This window comes from Molossus molossus, unplaced genomic scaffold (assembly GCF_014108415.1).
Source record: "Molossus molossus isolate mMolMol1 unplaced genomic scaffold, mMolMol1.p scaffold_m16_p_10, whole genome shotgun sequence".
Taxonomy (NCBI): Eukaryota; Metazoa; Chordata; class Mammalia; order Chiroptera; family Molossidae; genus Molossus; species Molossus molossus.
This window is the reverse complement of record NW_023425345.1, coordinates 14,826,554-14,853,130: the sequence shown is the minus strand read 5'-3', so window position 1 is coordinate 14,853,130 and position 26,577 is coordinate 14,826,554. Positions and strand designations below refer to the sequence as shown.

General features: G+C 44.3%; 1 protein-coding gene across 1 annotated transcript in view; it reads left to right on the top strand.

The window, feature by feature from the left end:
• ANO4 (anoctamin 4) overlaps positions 1–26,577 on the top strand; it is a 289,216-nt gene that overhangs the window by 212,859 nt on the left and 49,780 nt on the right. The window contains exons 12-18 of the mRNA XM_036251806.1: positions 694–790; positions 5,393–5,453; positions 13,942–14,024; positions 17,833–17,973; positions 20,410–20,574; positions 24,300–24,336; positions 26,338–26,449. Coding sequence (XP_036107699.1) covers positions 694–790; positions 5,393–5,453; positions 13,942–14,024; positions 17,833–17,973; positions 20,410–20,574; positions 24,300–24,336; positions 26,338–26,449 — 696 coding nt within the window. The remainder of the gene's footprint in view (positions 1–693; positions 791–5,392; positions 5,454–13,941; positions 14,025–17,832; positions 17,974–20,409; positions 20,575–24,299; positions 24,337–26,337; positions 26,450–26,577) is intronic.

Here is a 26,577-nt window from a genome sequence, read left to right as displayed (position 1 = left end):
TAAACCTAAACCAGAAAGACATCACACTTGCGTGCTGGGTCCCTCCAAATGAGTCACTGTTGATCATTATCTTGGCTCCCTCACCAAAACAGAGTTTAAGGTATTCATAGAGATCTTACTGCAACGCTGGACAGCACTCTCAAATAGTTCATGTGCCTTTTAGAAGTGATTGCAGGAATAAAAGTGATTGATCGTCCTGTTTACAAACATATTTTACTTTCTGCTAAAATTGTTAATAAGCTATAGCTTTCACCCAAAATTCATCCCTAATATTTTTTTTTATTTATTCCTCCATTATTAATTTTATCTTCTGCATATAGAAATCGAAGCAGGTGCTTTTAGGTATCTCACTGTTCCCATAATTCAGTGTGAAATTGCTTTAAGCCTGTGCACTGTTATGAAGGACTTTTGTGTAATTTGGGGTATGACAACCAATGTTTTGCTTCATGTATTTTTCTGAGTTTAACTTATTAATATGTGAAGCCAAGAAATGGCCTCATAAATAAGTGGGTTTATCAAATTTTTAAATTGTGCAGGAACTTGTTTATATTAATAACATACAGCTAAGAAGCTTTGGTGGACAAAAATGTAATCTGTGGATCTCATTTACGGGTCAGATATCCTCATGAAATTGGAGGAGGGAAAATGCTCTTATATCATCAAAAAGCAGTCCTTTCCTGTTCTCTCTTCCAGTAAAGAAGTCTGCCAAGCTACAGATATCATCATGTGTCCTGTATGCGATAAATACTGTCCGTTCATGAGGCTGTCGGACAGCTGTGTTTATGCCAAGGTAATTTCAAATATGCAGCATTTTAGGTGGATTGGATTTTACATACACTTTCCTGAGGAACAGGGGCTCAGTAGATTCTCTCTGTTGTTTCTGGTCTTTGATTCTTACATGTATGTCGTAGGATAGACCCGCCTCCGTCATTCAGTGTTCTAATTCCGATATCTTTCGACCGCGTGTGTATAGTGAATGTATTGGCTCCAGTTCTCATCCCACGCAGCTGCGGCACAGAGTGCAGAGCACAGCTGCTCGGGTCAGAGGAAGGTTCAGATCTGGACTCCCTCCTTACCATTGTCAGTCAAGGAACAGGTGATTTAACCTCCCCGAGCCTCAGCTTCCCCATTTGTACAATGGAGAATGTGATGCTTGTTTCACACCATTTTTATAAGAAATGAGATAAGATGCATTCTGAGCAGAGTGCTTGGCAGGTGGTGATATATCAGTATATGAGAGACACTATCATTTTTCTCCTTTTCATCATCATTATTGTTAAAAAAAAAAACCTCAGATCCACCCGGCCAGTGTGGTTCAGTGGTTGAGCATCAACCCATGCACCTAGAGGTCGCCAGTTTGATTCCCAGTCAGGGCACATGCCCAGGCTGTGGGCCCAATCCCCAGTTGGGGGCATGCAGGAGGCGGCCAATAGATGTTCTCTCTCATCGATGTTTCTATCTCTCTCTAAAAATCAATAAAGAAAAAAAAACTTAGATCCAAGACTAGTTCTGCTACTCTGACCTCCTTGACCCTGCATAGATATACCCTCTTTGAGGCTGAGTTTTTCTGTCTCTGAAATGCACAGCTGCACTCACTGCCCCATGACCCGTCGTGGACCAAGGAAGATAGTACATGTGAAAGTGTTTTTAAAACAAAGAAACATACAGCACCGTCATGTCTGTGATCAGTTATTGCATCTCCTTTTCTCATGGTATGCCTTATTACTTTAATAAAATTTTAGACATAGACTCAATCCCTGTGGTGTTTTACCTAGGGACAGTGTCACTAAGGCATAGCAATAGCTGAAGGATGGGCTGTGAAGACTTTTCCAAGACCTGTTGCCTGTCAACGTGCCCAGATTCCCGATATGAAAGGGGTTGGCAGACTTTATTGAACCTCTGCGATCATTGCAGCTTGGATCTGACTATGCTGTTGGCATTGCAGAGTTGTGTTCCTTATAAATGAGAGAACATTTGATAGGCAGCCCAGGATCCCGCCCATCCATGATGTCTTTAGCACTGCAGGTGGCCAATCTGTGCGGAGCTTCAACCACAGTAGCCAGCTGTGATTTTAAAAAGATTTGGGCTCTTGGTATGTGCAGCAAGGAAACCGAAAGGCACAAAAGACTCTCTCTACCTTCGGAGAACATTCAAGTAGACCTGAGTGGTTGAGGACAAATTTAACAGAGTGAGCTAGGGAAATAGAGATGTTAATGAGGATCAAGAGAGTTTTGTCAGTAATTTAATTTCTGTTTACAGATTGTGAGTTAAGCATGAATAATTTGGGTATAAAAATCCTGCTGTTGGGGGAATCTCAGAAGCTGAATTTGTTATTGTTATTATTGTGGTCGTTTTGGGGTATTTGATTATTTGTTGTTTGTTGTTGTTTTAAGTGGAAAACATACCTTGAGTGAAGTTCTCTCTTTAGGAGATCCAAGACAATTCCTTAAAAGGATGGTCATGTTTGGAGTGATTTTATAGGGGCTTCTTTGGGAAGTTACCCTACTGAACATAACATCTAGAACAATAATTATATTATAATAGCTAAGCTATAACGATCAACGTAGCGAGGCAACCTACATTTTTTCTTTCTAATTCTCATAGCAGTTTTCGGGGTTGATGTTATTATTCCAATTTTACTCAGACGCAGAGAGGCAAGAATGACTCATCCACGATGACGCAGCAGTAAGTGGCTGTGCCGTGGATGATCTGACTGGGAAGCACGCCCTTGTGCCATACTGAGTCACAGATGTTTACATTATGGATTTTAAGTTTGGTCTTGCCTAGAAACCTAGTAACGTGAAGGCTAAAAAGCCTTAAGAAGATGGAATTGAAATTGTACAGACTTTCATTTAGAAAAACTTATCAGAAGTGCCAGACTGGTTTCCTGGGACTGAGGATATGGAAATCAAACTAGGGCTCGGATCCAATTTCATCAATGGCTGCTCCCCTGATCAGGAGGGTTTCCTCCCAAACCCTTGTATTTGCAAGGGTCAGACACCCAACTTTAATTGGCATAAGCAGAAAGGGACTTATTGGCTCATTTCCCTGGAAAAGACACTGGAGTAGTTCACACTCTGCGCACAAGGGCTTTCTGGCCCAGCACTAGTCCTCCAGGCCCCCAGGTGTCGCTCTCTTGCCATCTGTCTACATGCTCGTTCTGCAGACAGATTCACTTCACGTGATATGGAAAGTGACTGCTGAATACCATAGTTCCAGGCTTATATCTTCCTTCCTTTGTCTCCTTAGGCATATTTTTATGCTTATTTTAAGTTCTGCATTGGCTGTTACAGAATGTCTGTTTCAGAAGGTATCTGTTGCCTGCTTTCCAGTTGGGGGAGGCAGCTGTCTTCCCCAGATATTCTGTAATTTTGGCCTGCAGGTGCTTGTCCCGTGGCGGGAACAAGCACTTTGGGTAAAGGTCAGAGGCCAGGTTCTGGGCCGCCATCCTGGTGTGTTCAGAGGGGAGAGGACAGGGTGTCCCCGGCTGTGTGCTGGTACTCCTCCTCAGGGCTATGCCGCTAGGAGTTGCCTGTTTACGCCTCCTAGAGCAGAGGAGGGCCGGGAGGAGTTGCTCTCTTAATTGTAATCCGCCAGCCCCGGGGTTTCAGGGCGTGCACTGAGAAGTGAAGACCCGCGCGCGCAGTGCCTGCGTCATCATGTGCTCAACTAAGCAGGACTCTGAGCGCCCTGGCATTGCCCCAAGAACGCCAGTCCCTGTGGTTTGGCCTATTGCCGCTGATTTCTGAGGAGGGAAAATTAATTGTCCAATGACCCTTGAGGGAGAGCTGGACTAGAACTTAGGTACTTCTCTAACCTATGGGCTCACTCTGCTTGGGGACTACTACCTAACTCTCCCCATATACCACTATCATCACCCACCATCACACACACACACACACACACACACACACACACAGTTCAAGGCAACCTTCCATCTCCCCCGGAGTTTCTCAGAGTCTTTGTTTGTTTTTGTGTTTTGTTAGTCTACTATCTCACTTCCCTAGGATTGATTTTGCCAGAGGTATGCTACCTGACCATCTTTGTAGGAACCAGACATCACTGTTAACTCAACACCCCCCCTGATTCACATGTTCCCAAACTGGTAACTGCAGCAGAAAAATGTCTCTCTCTAACTGTTTGCACACCGGCCCCAGGGAAGGACTCAGTGTGGTTCTGCTGGATCTGTGTGCCCCCTAGTGACCTGCATGAAAGACATCCGTTGCCGGGAGAGGGAAGGAAAGATGATCTGAGAAACCGGCAGTAATGACAATCACAATCCATTCCAGAGTCTACAGTGATAGTGCCCACTGCAACTCCTGCCAACTCCCAGGAAATACCCCCGTGGAGAACACACACCTACCACAAGCCACGGGACTCTCGGGCTTCACTTAGTGCTGCGTGTCCAATATGCAGCTGAACACTCCCTCTACTTATGGAATAAATCAGCGTTAGTCTTTTATCTCACATTAGATTTTAAATGTTGCCTTCTCTCCTAGTATTAAAAAAAAAAAAGGAGAAAGCATAAACTTTTGGAAAATTTTGAAATACTTCACACTCTGATATTGCAGGGAAAGATCTATTTATGCTTGGCATATTCTCCAAGGGACAGTAAAGTATACTTTATAGCGAGTTATAAAGCACCCAAAAAAAGTTATGCTTTATGAACACATCAGTCATCATTTCAGTTTGGCATGATATTGGTGTGATTTATCCTGGAGGCGGAAATAAGCCTGGCACTGTGCAGCAAGGATATTTTTGCATTCTGCTGTGATGTTTGTGATAGAATATATTATTTTAACAATCAAGTATTTGCTAGCTGTCTTCGTGTTATGTGTAATAAGTAAATATAGTGACTATTGGAGGCTTTAATACAGGTGGTAGTGAGTTTTGTTAATGGTCTGTCCTCTGCCCTTTATGATGCTGAGACCTAGAGGGCAGCCTGGAAATGTTTGCTCAAAATTACACAAACAAAATAGCGATGTTTTCAAAGTGAGTAAATTAAAAGGCATTAAAAGCACTTCTTGGGAAATCAGAAACCTTTTAAGCAGCAACAATAATACCTACTGGTGTTAAATATATCCATGTACATATGTGCACATATGGTCGTTTTTATAGTGGACAAAAGGAAATTCTTAGTAGCGCTATTGGGGCTAATGATCAGTGTTCAACTAGCTGATACCCACATAAAGGGAACAAATTCTGTCTTCCATATCCAAACTACTTCACAGTTAGAGGAATTCTCCTCTTGATTATGATCCAGAAGGAATATCTTCCAAAGAAATCCTGCAAAATTCAATGTGCTATTTTTTTTTATAGAACTTGAAAAAATATGTGAATTGAAATATAGCCTATGAGAAGTTAGTTTAACTAAGATTCATAATGTTCCCAGGTCACCCATCTTTTTGACAATGGAGCCACTGTCTTCTTTGCTGTTTTCATGGCAGTCTGGGGTAAGTGTTCCACGTCCGCATGCCATGAGCCCCCTCATGTGCTGTGCTGTGTTCCTTCAGAAATCTGACTTTGGGTGTGAACGGGAGAAGCTGGAGTAAATCCAGTTGCCTGCTCTATTAGACACAAGCTGATAAATAATTAATTTGGTTTATTTAAAAAGTGGTATTGTAGAGGAGAAACATGTCTAGTTCCTCTTCTCTTAAACCTTCAACAATTTCGTCAGCGTTCCATTTAGAGTAAAAAATTTACCTTCTGCTGGAGACAAAAATAAAGCTCATGGTTCATTGAAAGATGTGGTGAGATCTGAACACCCATCGCCGTGTATATAGGACCTTCAACTGCGAGTGGGGTCTTTTTCATCAGGCTAATGTATGAGTACCCACCTCTGGATTTCTTCTGATTCTGCTCAAAATGACCCCCTATAAACAAGGGCTATTTAAAAGTCTGTATCAAGTCCTTCTATATAAGTTCAAGTCCACAGCGCCATAACAACCAGGTGTGATGGGACATTCACTCAAAGAGTTACTTAACCCAGCCCTGGCCAATTTGGCTCAGCCGTTAGAGTGTCGGCCCGTAAACCAACGAGTCACAAGTTCGACTCTGGTCAAGGGCATGTACCTTGGTTGAGATTCATCCCTGCCCCCGGTTGGGGTCATGCGGGTGGCAGCCACTCGATGTGTCCCTTTCGTGTCAATGTCTCCCTCCCTCCCTCCCTCCCTCCCTCCCTCCCTCCCTCCCTCTCTCTCTCTCTCTCTCTCTTCCCTCCCAGTCTATCTGAACAAAGATAGAAAAATGTCCTCGAGTGAGGATTAAAAAAAAAAAAAAAGAGTTACTTAATCCAAAGTTACTTAACTCACTTCTTTGTAAAATGGGTTTCACTTTAACGGGTTATCTTCTTAGTTGAATAATTATAAAGCTGTAAGTCTAGAAAAGAGTCTGGACAAGTTCCTAGTGAACAGTGAACTTGTGGTCACCTTAGTGAATGGTGGTCACCTTTGGAGAGGAGGAGAATTCCTGGAAGGGTAAGTGTGAACCACAGTTCAAAAGACAAACTTTTTACACTATATATTTTCAGTTCGATTTGAAATTTGTTCAATGATTATGTACTTTTTCTAGAATTTGAAATACTAAATCTGAATTTTGATGTACCAAATTCTACTAACTCAGGGCTTAGCCTCATGTTGTTTCTTCTGTCTGGGATAAGTATCAGAATCTTCCCCATTTTGCAGGGCTCAGCTGAAATGCCATCTGCTCCAGCCAGAAGATGTCTTTCTCCTTTGAACTTTCATAGAATTGGGTCTATATTATTTGGGGGGAACTTATGATATGCACATATATTTTATCTTCCCCTGGAAGTCTGTGGTCCTCAAGGACCATCGTAGTCACTGGAGACCTCAGGCATTTCTTTAAAGACAGAGGGATTCATATTTGGAGGGTGGGTGGGTGGATGGATGGAAAATAGAAAAGAGGGAGGGGAAGGAGAAGGAAATTACCAAAAGGATTTGTTTATGAGATGAATGTGTTTAAATGCCCTTTGACAAGTGGAATTATAAAACCTTATTTTCTTGAGGAGGCTAGCCTACCTAGAGATCATGAAAGGAAAATTGTCCTGCCCATCACAGCTCTGTTAAAGGGACGTATTTTGATTTCTGTGACTTCAGCACCTTTCAGCCAGTGGGTATTTGACCCAAGATCAGTCACACTGTTGGTTGGTGAGTGGCCTCAGAGAAGACCTGACATTCTGCGTTCTCCAGAACGTGGATTGGGACATGTGGATAGAGTCTGGGAATTAGCTGCAGGAACCAACAGGGAAGGACACAGAGAGGGTGGGAGGAAGGAGGATTGAGATTGACCATCAGGTAGAAGTAGGGACCAGGAGGAATTATGAGAAGGCTAAAGTTACAAGAAATGAGAACCTACAAATAAGCAGAAACAAAGAACTAGTGGGGAAAATGTAGAACACAGGAGGCAGAAGCCAACTGATACCAACTGGGAGAAAATGTGGACCAATCCCCCAAAGAGAAGCAGAGAGAGATCGTAGCCAAGCCGTGTTGTTAGTGGGTTTCAGTGTGAAGACCAGGGTTCTTGTGACCAGGCCTCTCAAGCTGCTGGCTTCCCTATCCCGTCTCTGAACAGGCCCCGTCTTCAATTCCCATGAAATTGCTGCCTCCCTTATTGGGCCTCGCAGAAAGCCCTTGCCATCGGTGCGTCTCTGTCCCCTGCAAACAGGAAGCTAATCATTAACAGAGTTTTAGTTACTGGACTGAGGTCTCAGATCAAGAATATGTATTGGGTTTTTCTAGACCATATTAGTACCGGTAACCATGATCAGGAAGTATAATAAGCCATCCAGTGCTTAAACTTTGCCACGATCACACGTGAGGAGACTTTGAAAAATACATCTATTTCTTAAACCGGTGGTTCCCAAACTTTTTCATGTCCTAGCACACATAGACAATAATATTTGCACAGTATACTGCTGATGGCCCGGGATAACTCTGCTGGAAGGATCCTAGCCCTCGCTACCCCACGGGCTGAAGGGGTAATTCCCTCTTGCAGACCTATAGTCCATGCCTGGCATACCCATTGGGAAGCTCTGCTTAGGGTCACCAGTCTACTGTGTAATGAGCTAATGCTTCTGTAGAGAGAATTGTGTTTGGAAGAATTGACATACACAACTCCCTTATCCACTTCAGTGTTTCACCCGTTTTAGGTATACTTTGACTGAAATACTGTTTTCTTCTCCCGCAGTTTTCCCTCCGAGACTGTATAGAGAAGTAACGTTCTGGTGTGATGACTATTGTCTATAAGGCAGAGGTTGTCATCTCCCCTACCCCTCACCCGTGCCACTGTTACGAAGGAGATTGTATCCCTTCCTTGCAAGTTGGAGTGTCATATGCTGGGCATAATAAATAGGTTTTATTTGATCCCTGCCAACATCAAGTGATTGATTGGGGGTGACTGACTGTAAAATGAAGTTGGGGAGTTTCTGAGGTTGCAAATAGGTGGATTGGCGATTTGACAGTCCTGGTACCTTGGAGGGTACTCAGTAAGACTCTGATGGATGTTTGGTAATAACTTTGGGCACAAGGGAACATTTTAGCTTTACTCCAGGCAATGCAAGCCTGGAATAATTCATCCTCTGAATTGCTTTGTTTTAGTTGACAACTTATTGCTTAAATCTTATTTGTTCCCAGAAAGAGAATGATTTACTCCAGGCGTTTCTTTGTAGATAGGGGTATGTCTTCTGCAGAGATCTGGAATGACCAGTAATAATAACAGTTATAATAATTGTGTACACTAATTGAGGGCTTACTATGTGCTGGACACTGTGTTAAGAACTGCACGGTATCATCTCAATTAATCTTCATAGCAACCTTTCAAGAAGGTACTAGTACTGTTATTATCCCCTCGTGACAGATGAGGAAACTGAGGCAGTAGCTAGAAGGTGGCAAAGCCAAGAGTTAAACTGGCAAGTCTCAGCTCCTACGCTGTACTTACAGGACCAGATATTACTTGTAACCCTATTTGTTTCTGCTTCAGGGATCTGCAGTTTAACATAAAGGACTTGCCCTGGCCGGTTTGGCTCAGCGGTTAGAGCGTCGGCCTGCGGTCCAGAGAGACCCGGGTTCGGTTCCCGCTAAGGGCACGTACCTCGGTTGCAGTTTGTCCCCGACCCTGGTCGGTTGTGCGGGTGGCAACCACTCGATGTGTCCTTTCACATCGATGTTTCTCTCTCTCTGTTCCTCTCTCTCCCTCCCACTCTACCTGAACAAAAAATGGAAAAATGTCCTCGGGTGAGGATTAAAAAAAATAAAAAATAACATAAAGGACTATCACACCCAGCCTGAGCCCCCTTCATACTGCTTTGCAGTGGTGTTCTATGAAAGTGTGTCATTCCTAGTGGAGCCTAGTTTAATGGTTTCAGGCTCATCCTTTGTGATTGACAAGTTGCAACATTTAAGAAAACAAACTTTATTTTTGAGAAATGGCTGGATACGAAGATGTGGAGAACAGATGTAAGCGGTTTACCAGGCCTTGGAAGAAACGGGTTGAGGTGTTTGTTTTGCTGCCTTTTGCTGTGCGTGTTCACCAGAGAAACAATCAGGCTCCTTTTGGAACCAGTCTGTGGCAGCGGACGAGGTCCTGGGTGCGGGTAGGACGCCGCTACCTCTGTTCATGTTCACACACCTGTGAGGGCAGGGTTTCCTGGGGACCCTCGAGGTACACTGGGGGCCCAGGGCTCTGGGCTTGAACCACAGCCTGGCTCTTTTCTCAGTGCTCATTTTTGTTCAGAAAGATTCAAGGGACAAAATGATTATGGCCTAAATTAGCTTTCCTCCCTAGTGGGAAAAATTAGTCATTAGGGAGTAGACATTGGTGGCGACTTGTCAGAAAGCAGATTATTTTTCTCTGTTCTTCATTTCTGGTTTTTTTTTTTCTCCTTTTTCTGTGTTTTTTTTCTATTTTCAGTGTCACCCAAAATTAAATCATTACCAGTAAACAAACCAACGTTCTCATGGGTATTTTCATGCAAATTCAAAGATTCTGTATGTAATCTCTTCAGTAATTTGTGATGAAGTATGTCCCATTTTTTAAAAATGTTTATAATAATTGGCCTTTTATTTCTAGATACTTATACTATTTTTTATCTTTTATAGTCCTATTTATATATCTAACAAAAATGGTGATTCTATGTTCAGAAAAAAAGGTATATATTGACTAAATGCCATCTGGGTGTGTAGGTACAGACACCTCATCGGTTTCTCATAACCCAGCAGGAATTACCACCCATCTTATACATGAGGGTTCCGAGGCTCGGAGAGGTTATTTCAACCTCTCCCGGGTCACCTAGCGGCTGGCCAGTGCTATAGTCTGGATTTTAAACCAGATCTGGTCTACCTGACTCCAGAGGCATTCCAAAGTGGGTCCACCATCTCATGCACCTTCTGTAGTATGAACTGATTAAGATTTCATTACTCGTCCTGGCCAGTTTGGTTCAGCAGTTGGAGCGTTGGCCTGCAGTCCAGAGAGACCCGGGTTCGGTTCCCGCTAAGGGCATGTACCTCGGTTGCAATTTTTCCCCGGCCCTGGTTGGGTCGTGCAGGTGGCAGCCACAATGTGTCCCTTTCACGTCGATGTTTCTCTCTCTCTTTCTCTCTTCCTCTCTCTCCCTCCCTGCTCTGTCTGAACAAAAAATGGGAAAATGTCCTCGGGTGAGGATAAAAAAAAAAAAAAGATTTCATTACTCTGCAGACACTTTTTTCCTTTATTGGTTTTTTAGAGAGAAAGGGAGAGGGAAAGAGAGACAGAAACATCGATGAGAGAGGACATTGATTGGCCACCTCCTGCATGCCCCCACCGGGGATCAGGCCCACAACCTGGGCATGTGTCCTGAGCAGGAATCGAACCAGTGACCTCTTGGTGCATGGGTCGGCACTCAGCCACTGAGCCACACCGGCCGGACAGCAGACACTTCCTGACTCACTGCCACTCGGCACTGAGTACACAAAGATGAGTAAGATGTGATCTCTGCTCTCAAAACTGTCATAGTATATTAAGGGAGAGTTTGTAATTATAATACAGGGTGTTAGGCCCAATTTACAATGGGGCAATGAGGGTGCATGTACCAACTTCCTGAGTCAAAAAGGAAAAACAGAAAAGACACTGCCACCAAGTCTTAAATTTGCCAGGCGAGGGAGTGGCGGAGCTAACGTTCTGAGCTAAGAATAGTGTGGGCAAAGCTCTGAAGAGGAAGGCTTCCCAGTGAGATAGAAACACAGAGAACGTATTGGTTTCCTAGGGCCACTGTAACAAAATGCCACAAACTAGGTGGCTTGAAATGATAGTAATTTGTTCTTTCACAGTTCTGGAGGCTGGAAGTCCAGAGTCACGGTGCCAATAGGGTTGTTTTGTTGGAGAGCTCTGGGGAGGAGCCTGTCCATGTCTCTCTCCGAGCTTCTTGTGACAGCCAGTGATCCCCGGTGTTCCTTGGCTTGTAGACACATCACTCAATCTCTGCTTCCGTCTCCACCTGCGTTCTCCCGGGTGTCTCTGCCCCACGTGGCTGTCTTCATATAAGGACACTCTTCACGTTGGACTAAAGGACCTCCCTACTCCAGAATGAACCCATTTTAACTAGTTAATCTGCAGTGACCTTATTTCCACGTAAGGTCATGTTCTGAGGTTGGGATTTAGGACATCAACATACCTTCTGGGCGGTGGGGGACACAATTCAATCCATAATAAATGCATGTTGGGGGCTGCAATGTACCCTTTTTCTTTGCTGATTTTACTTTATATCCTTTCACTATAACAAATCTAAGCCATCCAATGTCACCCCAATAAATTCAATAAAAATTTAAATAAATAACCAATAAAAAATAATTAAATCTTAGCCACGAGTACCACCATGTGCTGAGTGCCGTGAGTCCCCTTCATGAACCCTTAAACCTGGAGGTGGCCTTGGGGACGGACTCCTGACACAATAAGACCCACAGGAAGGACCCCAGCGAAAAATGGCTGCTCAGCGTTGGCACTTTTAACCTCCAGGGACATCTATTTGCTTTCATTTCCCTCTTCAAGAATTAAGCACTTGATTATTTCAGGTGTGGCTTTCTGAACAACTATAACTACTCTGGAGTTTAGAAAGGCGCTGTGGTATATGCACCACATACTATGGTACGCCCCAGAAGGTCATATTCCAATACATTGATATGGCTGCTTTCGGTGTGTGGACATCCTCATTTAGGGGGTAATGGAGCCTCTTAGCAGCCTGATGTCAGCCCAGGTCAGAGCTCGCCATAAGATGAGTTTATGCCAGACTTTGGGGGAGCACTTAGAATGTTTAGATCATTTTGAATTTTAGCGTGGCAGACAGGGGTCCTAGACCTATATTGCCCTTTCTCCTTTGCTTAGCAGGACATGGAGAGTTAGAAAAGCCTATTGATTTGCCAACAGTAGCACAGCTTGTATCTGACTTAACTAGATTTCAAACCTAGGGATGAATGTCCAGGTCACATGCCAGCAAGCTCTTAGCTGTTGCTCTATACTGTCTTTCCAGTTACTTATTTTAAAAATATATGTTCGGGCCCTGGCCAGTTTGGCTCAGTGGTTAGAGCGTTGGCCTGTAGACCAGTAAGTTGTGGGTTCATTTCGGGTGAAGGGCATGTGCCTTGGTTGTGGTTTGTCCCCAGCCCTGGTCAGGGTCATGCGGGAGGCAACCAGTCGATGTGTCTCTCTCACATAGATGTGTGTCTCTCTCACATAGATGTTTCTCTCTCTCTCTCTCTCTCTCTCTCTCTCTCTCTCCCCTTCTCACTCTATCTGAAGATAAATGGAAAAATATCCTCAGGTGAGGATATTTTAAAAATTATATATATCTATATATATATGTGTGTATATATAGATATATATATATGTTCTGTTATATATGTGTATGTGTGTTCTGTGTTCAAATACCACTAATGAGGTAGTGTGAAAGCCAGGCAGAAGAGGAAAGAAGGAAGGGATTATCTTTCTTTGGAATGGACATTTGGATATTTACCTTTCCTCATGAAACTAATTCCAAGTACATGACACATTTTGCTTCTGTAAGTCTAAATACACAGCAAGGCCCAACAGAGATGGACTCGCCAGTTCTGTCTCATATGGTGTCCCTATGGTGGCCTTCACTACAGTGGCCCCTGGAGTTTGTGTGTGTGTGTGTGTGTGTGTGTGTGTGTGCATCCCTCGTTTGGCTCGTAACTTCCAAGGCAGCAAGACTGTGTCTTAATTTTTTTTCCGTCACTCTGTCATGTAGAGAGCTCAAGAATGTATTTGAGTAGATATTTTTAAGTAGAATTGAGTAGAAAGTTACTTTGTCTGGATGGGGATACCCCCAGATTTCCCTGAGTGGGGAGGCCCACACACGTTGGGAAAAGCTCTTAACATAACTGACACACCTTTGCCTTCAATGCGACAAGAAAGAGATGGTTTGCAGAAAAGGTGAAGCATTGGGATTTCTCCCTCTAATAAAGGAGCTTCCTTCAGTGAAACAGAAAAATGCATTTTACACAGACATCTGCTGCAGGAGGATCTGGGGGGCAAGTGATCGCTGCCAGTCAAACTGCGAGGCTTTATTTCTGCCGCTGCCTCTACATGCCTCTGGCTTTTAAGAAGAAATACTCTCTCCATTAGAAAGATGTTAGCAACCTAGTTTTCTGTGTTCTTACATCCCAGGAGCTTTGTCACTCTGATTAGTCTCTTCTGCCTCGACTTGCAAATCAGCTCACTTTATTCTAAATGAAATCTCTGATCTTTCATTTCGCGTGACACGAGCTTAGTAATTCTCAGAAAACATTCCTGCTATGTTACCTTGAGCTAGAAGTTCTGGTATTCACGGGCGCTCACAGACGGCTGTCATCCTGCCGTGGCTTCGTTATGTAGTGACAGAGCTAACATGTTGCTTTGTTTGTAAATGTTCTCGTCTTTCTGTGCTTGTTCCAGCGACAGTTTTCCTGGAGTTTTGGAAAAGACGGCGGGCAGTGATTGCTTACGACTGGGATCTGATAGACTGGGAAGAGGAGGAGGTGGGTATCGTTTATGTCAGGTTTTTTTCTTTTATTTTTGTTACAGATGTTTCTCCTTTTCCCCCCACTAATTCCCCCCTCTCCCCCCCCCCATCCCCAGCTTTGTTGTCCATGTCCATTGTTCATGCATACATGCATATAAGTTCTGTGGTTTATCTCTCCCCCACCACCCCCTCTTCTGGGGATTGTCCGTCTGTACCCCACTTCCACGTCTCTGGGACTGCCCCATTCCTCAGACTGTTATGCTCATTATATTCCACAGATAAGTGAGTATCATATGTCAGATTTTTTTCAAAAGCAAATCACCAAGAAATACACAGTCCTCTCGAGTTATCATCCCCTCTGGGTGAGAGAAGTTGGGTTTACTCATAAAACATTTTCAGTATCTGCTTTTGCAGAAAACTCCAAGCAGTATAAAAATGACTGGCAGAATAAAAAAAGAGAGAGAGACATTTTGATTGCTTAGTGGAATCAAAGCCCAGAGCTGAGTAAATCCTTTTACTTTTAGGTAGAATCATCCAAAGGATGGGTGATAAGATCTGTTTAGTTTTCTTAGATATTATCCACTTCTTCACTTCAGCAGCAGGAGGGTGACAGTTTTATAACCCTAGACACGTGGGAGCAAACCTGTAAGAGAGCTACCCGCAGGAAACGAGGCCGCGAGCTCTCCGGGACCCTGGCAGTGCCCAGGTGGGCGCAGACTCGGAAGCAGTCCCCACAGTGGGAATGCTGAGCGGAACCTCTCCTCAGCTGGCCTCCTTGATGGATGTGGGTAAAGGCAGGGCCAGCTCGAGGTAAAACCGCCAAGGAGAGGTGACCTCAGTCCCTCAGACTCCATTTCTCCACCTTTCCCAGCTCCGTCACCCTCCCTTCTAGACAGTGGCCTGTACCTCTCCTGCCCTGGTCTGGTCTTCACACTCTCTTCCTGCCTCATTCCCGTCAGAAGTCTCGCTGGTCCCATGCTGGTCTTGGTCACCACACCGGACCCTACTTCCCTGGTCTGTGGATTCAGACCCAGCACCTTTCCTTCCTCTCGTTCATGATGTCTTACCTCCCTGGGGGCCTTGCTGTGCTAGGAAGTCAGATAAACGGATCATATGTGATGTGATGATGGAGGTCAATGGCTGTTTTCCTTCCATGCATATCTATGTTTATATATTAAAAGGAATCTGGAAACCCACATGAGAATTTAGCCCTGTGGTCGGCTTGGTGGGGGAGGTCATTTTAAGAGGTATTTTTGTTTGTCTTCAAATTGCGCCTCGTGACTTTTGCTCCTCATGCCTGTGAGCACATTCGGGCAGTTTTAGGTCTAGAAATAATACTGGGAATGTCAACAGTCCTTGTTCTTCGGATACGGCCTCTCTCATGCTTTTGAAAGCATTCTCCAGAAGACGATTTCTGGGGTTGCAGCAACTGCCCGGGTGACTGGAGTTTACTGGTAGCTTCCAGGCCGCACTGGGGCCTCCTCCTGGATGAAGCTGTTTCTTGTCGCATGTGTCCATGGGAGTGACTTTCACATGGAATGAGGTACCACTAAGCCACTATATCATCTGAGGCAAATTACTTCACCCTTGGACTTTTGTTCATCTCTAAAGAAAAGGGGTGTTTCTAAATGTTCCTCTTTTGGCGACACTGTGGCATTCTTTAAGTTGGACAAAACCAGTCTCAAAGTCACTGTCAGCACCTTTGGTGGGCCCAGGATAAACCTTGTAAGTCTAGAGCCCTCTGTCTTCCAAGCCCTGTGAAGAAGCCTGAACCACTTTGCCCTGGCCAGGTTGCTCAGTGGGTTGGAAGGTCTTCCTGTGCACCAAAAGGTTGCAGGTTTGATTCTGGTCAGGGCACATACCTAGGTTGCAGATTCACTCCCCAGTCAGGGCACGCATGGGAGGCAGCCCATTGATGTTTCGCTCTCTGCCTTCCTCTATCTAAAATCATATCTATCTGTCTGTCTATCTATCTATCTATCTATCTATCTATCTATCTATCTATCTATCTACCTACCTACCTACCTATCTATCTCCCCTTGGGTGAAGACTGGTGGAGGGGGGGGAGCTTGAGCCATTCTTTTACCTTGCCTCATAGCCATGTGAAATTCCAGCTCTCAGTTTAAGATTCGCCGCACAAATGCCTCTTCTAGCCTGTGCCTCTCAGCTCGCTGCGCAGTAGTGCCCAGACTTGCCGCACGCCTCCTTCAGGGGTAACGGTATTCGTGTGCCAGAGCTGCTGCAAAAGTGTACCACAGACTGGGGCTTAAACAACAGAAGTGTGGTATCTCACAGCTCTGGAGGCTGGAAGTCAGATCAAGGTGTTGGCGGGGTTGGTTTCTTCTGAGGCTGTGAGGGAAGGATGTGTTCCAGGCCCCTCTCCTTGGCTTGTAGTTGATCACCTTTCTCTCCCCGAGTCTTCTGTCTTCTCTCCGTGTCTCTGTCTGAATCTCCTCTTCTTACAAGAATGCCAGCCATATTGGATAAGGGGCTACTCCAAAGACCTCATTTAACTTAATTACTTTTGCAAAGACCTTGTCGCCAAATACAGTCACATTCCGAGGTACTGGAGGTTAGGACTTCAGTATATTAGTTCATGTGGGGAACACAGTTCAGCCCAGAAGACCCAGGAAGACAGGCCTGGCTCCAGGCGGGGCCTCAGTTCCTCGGTGGTGAACTCAACCACTCTTGATGGTACAGCCTGATAAATTCAAAGTTTCCCAAAGAAGCAGAAGTTTCCAGTTCTGTTGTGTTTCTTTCCTCGAGTATAACTGCCTAAACTAAAGGAAGGGAGGCAGGAGCTGTTTCTAACTGTGTCTCCCCTTGACCTTCCCCATCACCTGCCCTGCGTGAGTCCAGCATTGGGCGTGTCCTGTCCCAGGAGCCGGGTCCCCCTTCCTGCTACACGGGCTGTGCCCACTCTCCACAAGCTCCCTCGGGTCAGCCGCTGCCTCCCTCTGGGAGTACCTGCATCCGGCGCAGTGTTTCTGCCTAGATTAGCTCCCTCTCCATTTCCCCAGACTTCCGCTGTTGCCTCTCCTCTTCCCAGATGCTCAACTAGAACATGTGCTTAATTAGCCGGGGCCACTTCTGCTACTCCCTCGCTGATTACCTTTTCCTAATCCCATAATTGCTTCTTACTCAGAAGCTTTTCCCAACTAGAAGGGGCCCAACTAATTGAAATAAAATCTCAGCTTGATTTAGAATTGGAGGAGCATTGATGTGAGCTGGATTTGAAAGTTATTTACTTTGTTTTCGGTCCTCATTAAGAATACTTTAAAATCAGTGGTTAACGTGAATGACTCCTATAGGAACTTACTTAAAAATAGAGAAAGCATGGTTTTAGCTGCCTAAGTGGAAAACCAAACCAAAAACATTGGCAAGTCTTGAGAGTTCTATGGCCGTTATAACTCACAAAATGAATGCTGAACATCTTGCTCTTCAGAAGTTTCATTCATCCTTGTCACCATATAATTTCCTGGTAATGGAAGGAATTATTAGTTGTTTGAAAGTACTCAAGACAAGACAGTTGGTTCCTTTTCTCAGCCTCAGTTTCTTCCTTCGAGCACATTTTTAATAAAAACAACAGACATTTAACTATTCATCTACATCACATTGCCTTAATGATGCTCAATCCAGATCATCATTCTTCAGATGTTCTTCACGTGGCCAAATCCCAAACACTCATACGTGGTCTCAAGCCCATCTCATTGATGGGCAGATGAATGTGGCAGCTGTTGATTCTGTTTCCCCGGGAGATAAAATGCTTTTTTTCTCATTATGTGTGCACCTCTCCAGAACATAAAATGTGCCTCTGTTTTTAGGAAGAAATACGGCCCCAGTTTGAAGCCAAGTATTCCAAGAAGGAGCGGATGAACCCCATTTCGGGCAAGCCGGAACCATACCAAGCATTCGCAGACAAATGCAGCCGGCTGATCGTTTCTGCGTCAGGAATATTTTTTATGGTTTGAAACATTTTTACAAAACTCTTTTATTTGTTTCATCAAGTACGAAGTTGTAGTAGGGTAGCGACAATAATCATGTCAGGCATTCACCTAGTTTTACAAAGCATTTTGTCATGTCCTATTAGTTAATCCTCACAACTCCATGAGGTGATAGAGGTATATTGTCCCCATATTACAGGTGGAGCAGCTGAGACTCCAAAAGGCTAAGGGCCTTGTCCACTGAGCCACGAAGTAGCCTGTAAATTGCCAAGAGCTCACCTCCTCTACTTTGATCTGCCATTCTGTCCACTTGCCCCTCTGTGCCAGGCTGAAAGAAACGAAAAATAGGAACTAGGACCTAGAGCTGTGTTTCTCAGACCTTTTTTTTACCATGCCCATGTAAGAAATATATTCTCTGTCATAACCCAGTATATGCTTTGCAAATAGATATATAAAACTAAATAGAGTAACTGAAAAACGATCACCTTTACAATATGCAATAAACTGATTTTTCTGTTTTATTATCATTTTTATACCCCCCCAAAAAATTGACTTCAGGACTCACTAACGGTTATATAGTCTGAAAAATACTAACTTGAAGCTGGGTTGTTAGCTTTTCCTAACAAGAAGTCTTTTGCGATCCACTTTGACCTTGTTAATTAGTGAACAAACACATGCAGATTGGTCAGAAATGTTATTTGAGAACCACGGGGGTTAGGGTTCTCCCTCCTCCTTTCAAATGGCAAGTGTGTAAATCTACACCCTAGCTCAGTGGAGTGGGAAGCACAAGACTACAGCAGGTCCAGACAGCGTGCCCCCTTAGCTAGGAGGAAATTGGGGAGGTGGAGGGGTAGGCAGGGTGCCCGAGGACCCTCAGCTCAGACCCAGTTTCAGATCCATGCCCTTCCACCGGGATGCTCTGTGAGCAACTGTATCGTGCTGGGCCTTCTGTTGGTACATCCCAAGTTCCTGTCTTGGTTTTTGCTTCTTACAACAAGATTTCTAGACCTCGATTAAGCTTTCCTTGTTCTCCAGATGAGGAACCTGAACACAGGGGACTGAGGCCATGGAGAGGACAAGCTGCTTCTCCAAGGTCACACTGTTTAGGCAGTCGCTGAGCCAGGACTCAGACCCGACTTCTAAGTCCCTGGAGTTCTCCGTTCCATCATACTGCCCCCCTTGTCTGAAGTCCGTCGTAGGCTTCACCTAGCTCCTATCAGCAGCTCTAGGGTTAAGACATGGGCAGCTGTTCATTTCCTTGTTGATTATTACTACTATATGACAACAACTTGGCCAGTTCCAGCAAAGGTTCATGCTCAGGCTTTTAGAGCATGTCCCTCAGAGTGAGCCAAAAACAGTTTGTGGAAAGCAGAGGGATGTGTCTACAAAGAAAGAAATCTGTGTGTCTGCGAAGGCCTTCCGAAGGCCCGGTTTTTTGATCCAGTTTTTGATAACTAAGTAGGCGAAGGTCTCTACTCGGACATATTAAATGAGTCACCTAATGAAAGTCACAAAACATTTTGGAGTCTTAGATTCCCATGATTTTATAGAGAGAGAAGACAGGCTGTATTCTTCTCCAATGCCATGAAATCTTCAGAGAAAGATGTCTCAGTTCAGTCTGTGTTTGTCTCTGATCAGTCAAAGAGTGTGCACCTGTCACATCGCTGACTTATTCAGCAACAGACAGTGGAACACCTGTAATTATGCTGCAGAAGCCGTGTGAGCACACAGATACCGTCCCTGCCCTGAGAGAGACTGACAGTCATCAGCCTGACAGATTGTTAGAAATGTTAAGGAGGATGCTGAAAGAAGGGTACAGATACCATATAACAAACAGAACATGCTGGGGAGTCATGAGGAGCTTTAATTATGAAGTGGATTTGAGGTGAGCTGTGAAGGAGGAGTAGCTGGTGACAGGCTGTGAGTGTGTCTGGCAGGGGAATGGGTATGCCAGCATTTTAGGCATTTTAAGTCTTGAAGATTAAGGGTGCTCAGTCCATTGGAAACGATGAGAGAAGGTCTGAGGTCCCCAGTAGGGGGAAATGGCACCCAGTGGGGCTGAAGGAGTCTTACAGGACATCATCAGGGCTTTGCTCTTATCCTGAGGAAAAGGACACCAGTAAATAGTTCTAAGCAGAAGAGCGACAGCATAAGATTTCCATAATAAATGTGTTAATCTGCTCAGTCCGACATTCTGCTTAATCAAATGCTACCCCGTGGCTTACAGAGCCTATCACCTTGTAAGCACTATGGTCTTTCTATTTGAATAAGGAAATCTAAACAGAGGAGAGCACATATTAAACGCAATGAAAAGAATGCGTTTTGTTGTGCTTTCTGGAGTCAGCACCCCGGTTGCTTTATTTTCTCTGATCGGCAGAGGATTTCCCACGTGGCAGAAACCCTCTTCCTGCAACACACCCCATGGTGCTCACTGGGTCTCCCCTGCCTTCCTGACAGATCTGCGTGGTGATCGCCGCAGTGTTTGGGATCGTCATCTACCGGGTGGTGACCGTCAGCACTTTTGCTGCCTTCAAGTGGGCGCTAATCAGGAATAACTCTCAGGTTGCAACCACAGGGACCGCTGTATGCATCAACTTCTGTATCATTATGCTGCTGAACGTGGTGAGTGAGCTGCCAGGTGACCGGCCAAATGAACAATGCACGTGGGCTGCGGGTGATCGTTTCCTTCTGTTGCTACAGGGACCTGACCTCAGGGTCGTGTAGTACAGCACCTGGCACGAGACACACTCAGGTCTGGGGAGTGAGTCACATCTGGGCTGCAGGATTTTCTCAAGTTGGATGTATGGGCAAGGCACTCAACCTCTCTGAACCTTAGTTTTCCTATTTATCCGATAAGGTAACCCTGAATACTTCTTGGGGACACTTAGAAAAAGAATGTATTCTAAAGGCCCAGCTCAAGCTCTATAACCTAGCTCAACCGTATTGGCTCCCATCTTCGACCCTGCAAGGAACATTTCAAGCCTGTGTTGATTTCAGGCTTTTTTCAAATGTATATTTCAGCCCAGATGCTTCCCTTGAACCCCACATGCATATGTCAAACTGCCTACTCACCCGTCCTCACCGAACACATTCACACCCAGGCTCCTCCTCTTCCCTCCGCAATCGGCTCCCTCCCAGCCTCCCCCAATGAAAACCTTGGTGTCAGCCTTGAGTCTCTGTTTCTGTCACTGGCAAAATGTTTCCAGAATTGGGTCACTGTTGGCACATCCCCGACTCCTACCTGGTAATGGCAGTGCCCTCCCAACTGGTCTTCACTTCCACGTTCTCTGACCTCCGTCTGCGCCCATGACTGCAGACAGAGCGAGCTTCTTCCTCAGGAGCAACTCATGTTACTCCTCTGTTCACAATGCCCAGTGGCTCTCCTGTCACTCGGAATCAAAGTTTACGCCTTCACCCAGCCTCCGGGGCTCTCCCCCACCTGGCCCCCGGGACAGCTCTGACCCCATCTCCTCCCTGCTCACCGATGCTCCTGCTCCTCGCCGGCCTTCTCTTGGTTCCTTGGATGTGCCAGGCATGTTCTCAAACTAGGATTTTTTTACTTGTTCTTCCTTCTGCCTGAAATATTCTTCCCTACTGGGTCTGCATAGCAACTGCTCCCTCACCTCCTTTAGGACTTTGTTCAAATGTCACTTTCTAATGACTTCCCTGGTCACTCAATTTAAAACTGCCTCCCATCTGACAGTTTCCTATCTCCTCGCCTGCTTTATTTTTCTCTGGCATTTATTACCAACCCGTATGCTATTTTTTTTTTTTTTACTTTTATTCTATTCATTATCTGTCTTCATTAGAATGTAGGTCCATGAGGATAGTAACTTTTGTCTGTTTTTATTATTGTTGTTATTTCCCAATGTCTGGAACAGGGCCTGGCACATCGTAGGCACTCAGTAAATTGTTATTATTTGCAAAACAAAAGGTAATGGCCGACATTGTTAGACTTAAGGTCAACCTGTATTTAAAAATGCTAACATTAGAGGTTCGTAGTAGAGAATAAATAAGACAATGTATGTAGAGTGCCCAACACAGTGTAAAACCTAGAGATGTTCAATTAATTATAGTTCCCTTCACCCTCATTTATATTGCATCTTAAATCTGGGCCATGATACTGAAATGCTCTCATGATTAGAAAAAACCAAGTAATTTAATACTATTATCAACATAGTTTTATCTTTTCAGACTGTCATTTCTAGCTCTTTAGACAACCCTAATTTCTACAACCAATAAACTCTGAGTGATTCCTAAGAGCATTCAGTTAGTAATCACGGAACTAATAAAATATAGGCAGTTTATTATGATTATTATTAAAATGCACAGGAATTTGTTATTATAGAAAAAGTTGCAAAATCCAAAAGTTACAAAGATGAAAACTAAGCCGTTGCTGATTGTTTTGACGTGATGATGGTAACTGCTTGGTCAAGTAGAGACTGCGCAAAATGTATTTATAGACTCACTGCATGGATACAGAAATGTATTTCTTAGGATTTATGAACTGCATTTTAATCAGACATTACAGAAAAGAGATGATAAACAACGCAGTAAGCTTTAATTCATTGCATCCTACCTGGCCGTAGAATTTTTCCCGGCTTTGGTGTCTGGTTAATTTCACTGGGGCCACTCCCCTGCACAATGTGTATTCCACGGTTACCTTGGAGACCAGCCCAGTTGTGGAGGGGGGAGTGACAGGAGGTACCAACACGAAAGATATAAAGGATAAACTGGGTGATCGGTGATCGTATTTTTGAGAAAGATGGTCTCACCAGTCAAATCTAATTTTTCTTGATAATTAATTAAGTTTAATGATACAGTGTGCTCGTACTAGTAAAATATATTTAATTGAAACATCTATCTTAATCGATTGTTCACTAGTATTTTATTTTGAAGATAAAATTGAACTATAGGACGAATCTATACCACAAGATTTTTTTATTGAAAATTACACCAATCTCTTTAAACAATAGACTCCACGAGTCTGAGATTTCTATTAGCAAAATTTGATACTCTGGCCATATTAATCGTATCTTACCATAGCAAACCGTAGTCATTGCTGAAAATGTAGAGTCATACATCTGAGTAGTTGCCTGTTTCTTGTAGTTAGCAGAAATCTTGAATAAGAGAATTCACAAGTTAGGAAGGCCCTTAAGGTCAGCAAGGCCTATGCCCACTCTCAAGCTCAGTAAGGAGGACGGTCTGGAGCAGAGGGCAGATGTGAGGTGCGAGGCTGGCTGCTGAAGTTATAATTCCAGCCTGCGGGGTTTAACCAGTGCATCTTCACTGCTTCGGTCTGTGGTCTTAATTTTCACACTGTTCAAATCCATTCGACTGGGTTTTTTTCTCCATTTTTATTTATCATCTTTCATTTGCGAAGAGGCACTGTTGTTTTTCTCAATTTGTACCCTTTCTGAGGAATCACCTAGAGCTGTTTGACCCGAACTGGGCACTTGCACACACATATATGTGCAAACGTGCGTGCACACACACCTCTGCCCTTCAGGACCCCATTTACCACATCGCTAAGTGAAATAAGGATGAATTCAGTGCACTAACAGAAAAGCAGAGGGTTGTAGGCTTGGGACTTCCCAGGAATGTGTGATCACTTCAGCATTTATGAATGTAATAATCTAGGAAACCCAGCAGTCCATAAACAACAGCATTGCAGAATTTTACCATCAAAATCAGTCTTTGAGATTTTACATTGAGGATGCTGAGGCCCAAGAACCTTGTGACTTGACCAACATCACTTAGCAAGTTGGTACTTAGTGGCTGCTAGCTAGCTAGCTCTGTCAGAATTATTTACTTAAGAAGATTTTTTCTTTTTTATTAAAAGTTCTAATCTTGACATTATTGCAGGTGTCCCCCTTTCACCCCCTCTCCCCTACCAACCCACCCCCCACACCCCCCTTCATGGCCTTCAACACACTATTGTCCCTGTCCATGGGGTATGCATATATGTTCTGTAGCTAATCCCTTCACCTTCTTTATCCAGTCACCCCACACCCCCTCCCCTGGGCACCAGCCATTCTGTTCCATGTGTCCATGCTTCCGGTCCCATTTTTTTCATCCGTTTATTTTGTTCATTAGATTCTACATATTAGTGAGATCATATGGTATTTATTTTTCCAGAAATCTAAAAGATGTTTAAAATAGTAAAATGGCACCCTGTACCTTTCTTGCCTGAAAGAACACAATTGTTCACATTATTTTCATTGTTTGAGCAATGGATGGATAATGAAACTATTTTCACTCATGACTTGATTGCCTACCTCGTATATAATTACAGATTTCAGAACATCTGCGCTTCATTTGTTAAATGTATAAAATTTATTTTACAGCTCTATGAAAAAGTTGCGCTTTTTCTGACCAATTTAGGTAAGTGAAACCCTTTTTATTTCAAGGTACAGTGTTGTGGTCTGAAAAGTACATTTTCAAAGAGCCATTTTTGAAATGCTGCTGAAAAGAAATATTCCCTTTATTTTGAATTGCATACAGCAATCTCTTTGCCCTCAACAGGACATTTTAAATATGCCTAAACATCAGGGGATCTTTTCTATTTAAAGATTTAAAACCTGCCACAAACTTTATCTATCACGAGCTAAGGTAAAGTAGGTTTTCTTTGAATGCACCAAAGATATAGTATCACAAAAGTATATGTACATAAAGTACCCAGCATCACTTAGAAAGTGTTCATTTGCTACTGCCTACAATTTTTATTTATTTAAAGATGTATCAAGTTTTCATGGCCTATAAAGTCACGGCAGAGTTGGCTGCTTTGAAGAGGGAGGCCTTCTAGTGGGAGTGTAGGCTGGCCGCCTCCGACATCTGTGCAGACAACATTCCCTGACGAGTCGTCCCTGAGAACATTTCTCTGACTCCGTAAAGCACTGGAACAATCTGGCAGCCAGCTGTGCACTGTACACTTCCCACATTTTCAAGATCTAGAAAGCGTCGGAATGTTGTTATTGAGACATTAGTCATTTTACTCTCTGCAGTTTGAAGGAATTACAGCTCCCACACGTAACCTGTTTTAGAGCATTCCCATATGTAGCTTGCCGGGGGGGAGGAGGTCGCAAGATGCCATTTATTGAGGCCTTCTATATACCAGATACAGAGCGAGGCACTTGGCCTATCACCTTTAATGTCATTAAAATCTTCCTTCACGACCACCCCTTGCCAAAAAGATAGAAAGAGGTTTATTTCCACAGGAGAAGTAACTGCCTTGATAGACTGTGCCCAGTGGCACCTTCATCCAGGCTGGAAAAGAAGCCAGTGGAGATACAGCCCCGGTCCAGCTGTGGTTGGGACACCTAGGGACCCTTTCTAGGTAACCAAGAGTTCAGTAGCAGAAGGGAAATAAAGCTAAAGCGCTTTAATAATTCTTTATTTTCTTCCCTCGAGAGCAGTGCAGCCTTATCTCCAAAATTGACATTTAAACCATTTTAAATCGATTCTGTTTCTTTCTCCCATCCTTTCTCTGCTATGCTCCTAGGAAGCACTGTGAGTTATAATTTTGTGGGAAAGGAATGAATGGGTTGACATGATAAATGAGCAAGTAGGAGCTTAGGGAATGTGGAGACAGAGAAAATGCAGTTGCACTAAACACGTTCTTCTTTTTGACGGTGCTGAGGGTGAGGGTGCAGCTCCCGGGGAGGGATACGTGCATTTGACGTGAGACGTCACGTTGGAAGTTTGGTCCATATTCTCATTCCTATCACAATGTCTGAAGAGCATTTGCTTTGTAGAAGTCAGAACAGAAGATTGGCACCTGGGTGAGGTCAGGAAATTATAAGGCACAGAGGATGATGACATAGTAAATGCTGTAAAGAGGAGGTTGACTTGGTATTTGTCCACGAGAATGAAACACGGTGGTGGAAGGTGACAGGTAAAGAAGTCAAATGCTCCCAGCACTCTGAGATAGGGCCTGATTCCCTCTTGAAATACCAAGAGCATCTGGTATTTCACCAGCAATGGACGTGGAGACCAAAGAATTAATAGGAGCTTGGAGGGGACTTGGTGCCCCACAGGACTTACCCATGGGCAAAAGCTAAGAGCCAAAGGAAAGTCTCCTGTAAGGAGTCAAGACTGGGACTGAGGCTCATTCAGCTCAGCTGTCTCTGCTGCAGGCCCTCTGGGCACCCTGTCTCAGTGGAACTAACTGGATCTTCTACCCCTCAGGCAAGTCAGTTGCTGCTCCCCACCAAACCCCTATTGGGGCTGGTCTGCAAGCTTAGGGATCCCATAGATGGTCCACTTTGTCTTGCGCCATCTACAGGCTAACTGGGTCTCCTGCAGCCTCCTTAGTCTGCTCCCACCCTGTGTGTGGGGAGGGGGACAAAGGCAGCCTTTCAAACTCTACTTCCATTTTGTCCACAGAACAGCCTCGCACAGAGTCGGAGTGGGAGAACAGCTTCACCCTGAAAATGTTTCTTTTTCAGTTTGTCAATCTGAACAGCTCCACATTTTACATCGCGTTCTTCCTTGGAAGGTAAGAACCAGATCTCTCCACACTCCTGGGCCGGGGGACAGAACGCTCAGAGGTCACTGACCGGAGGCGACCAAGGAGTCCCTCCTTCAGTGTGACTCACACAAAGCGTATCGAGGTCAGCCTCTTCC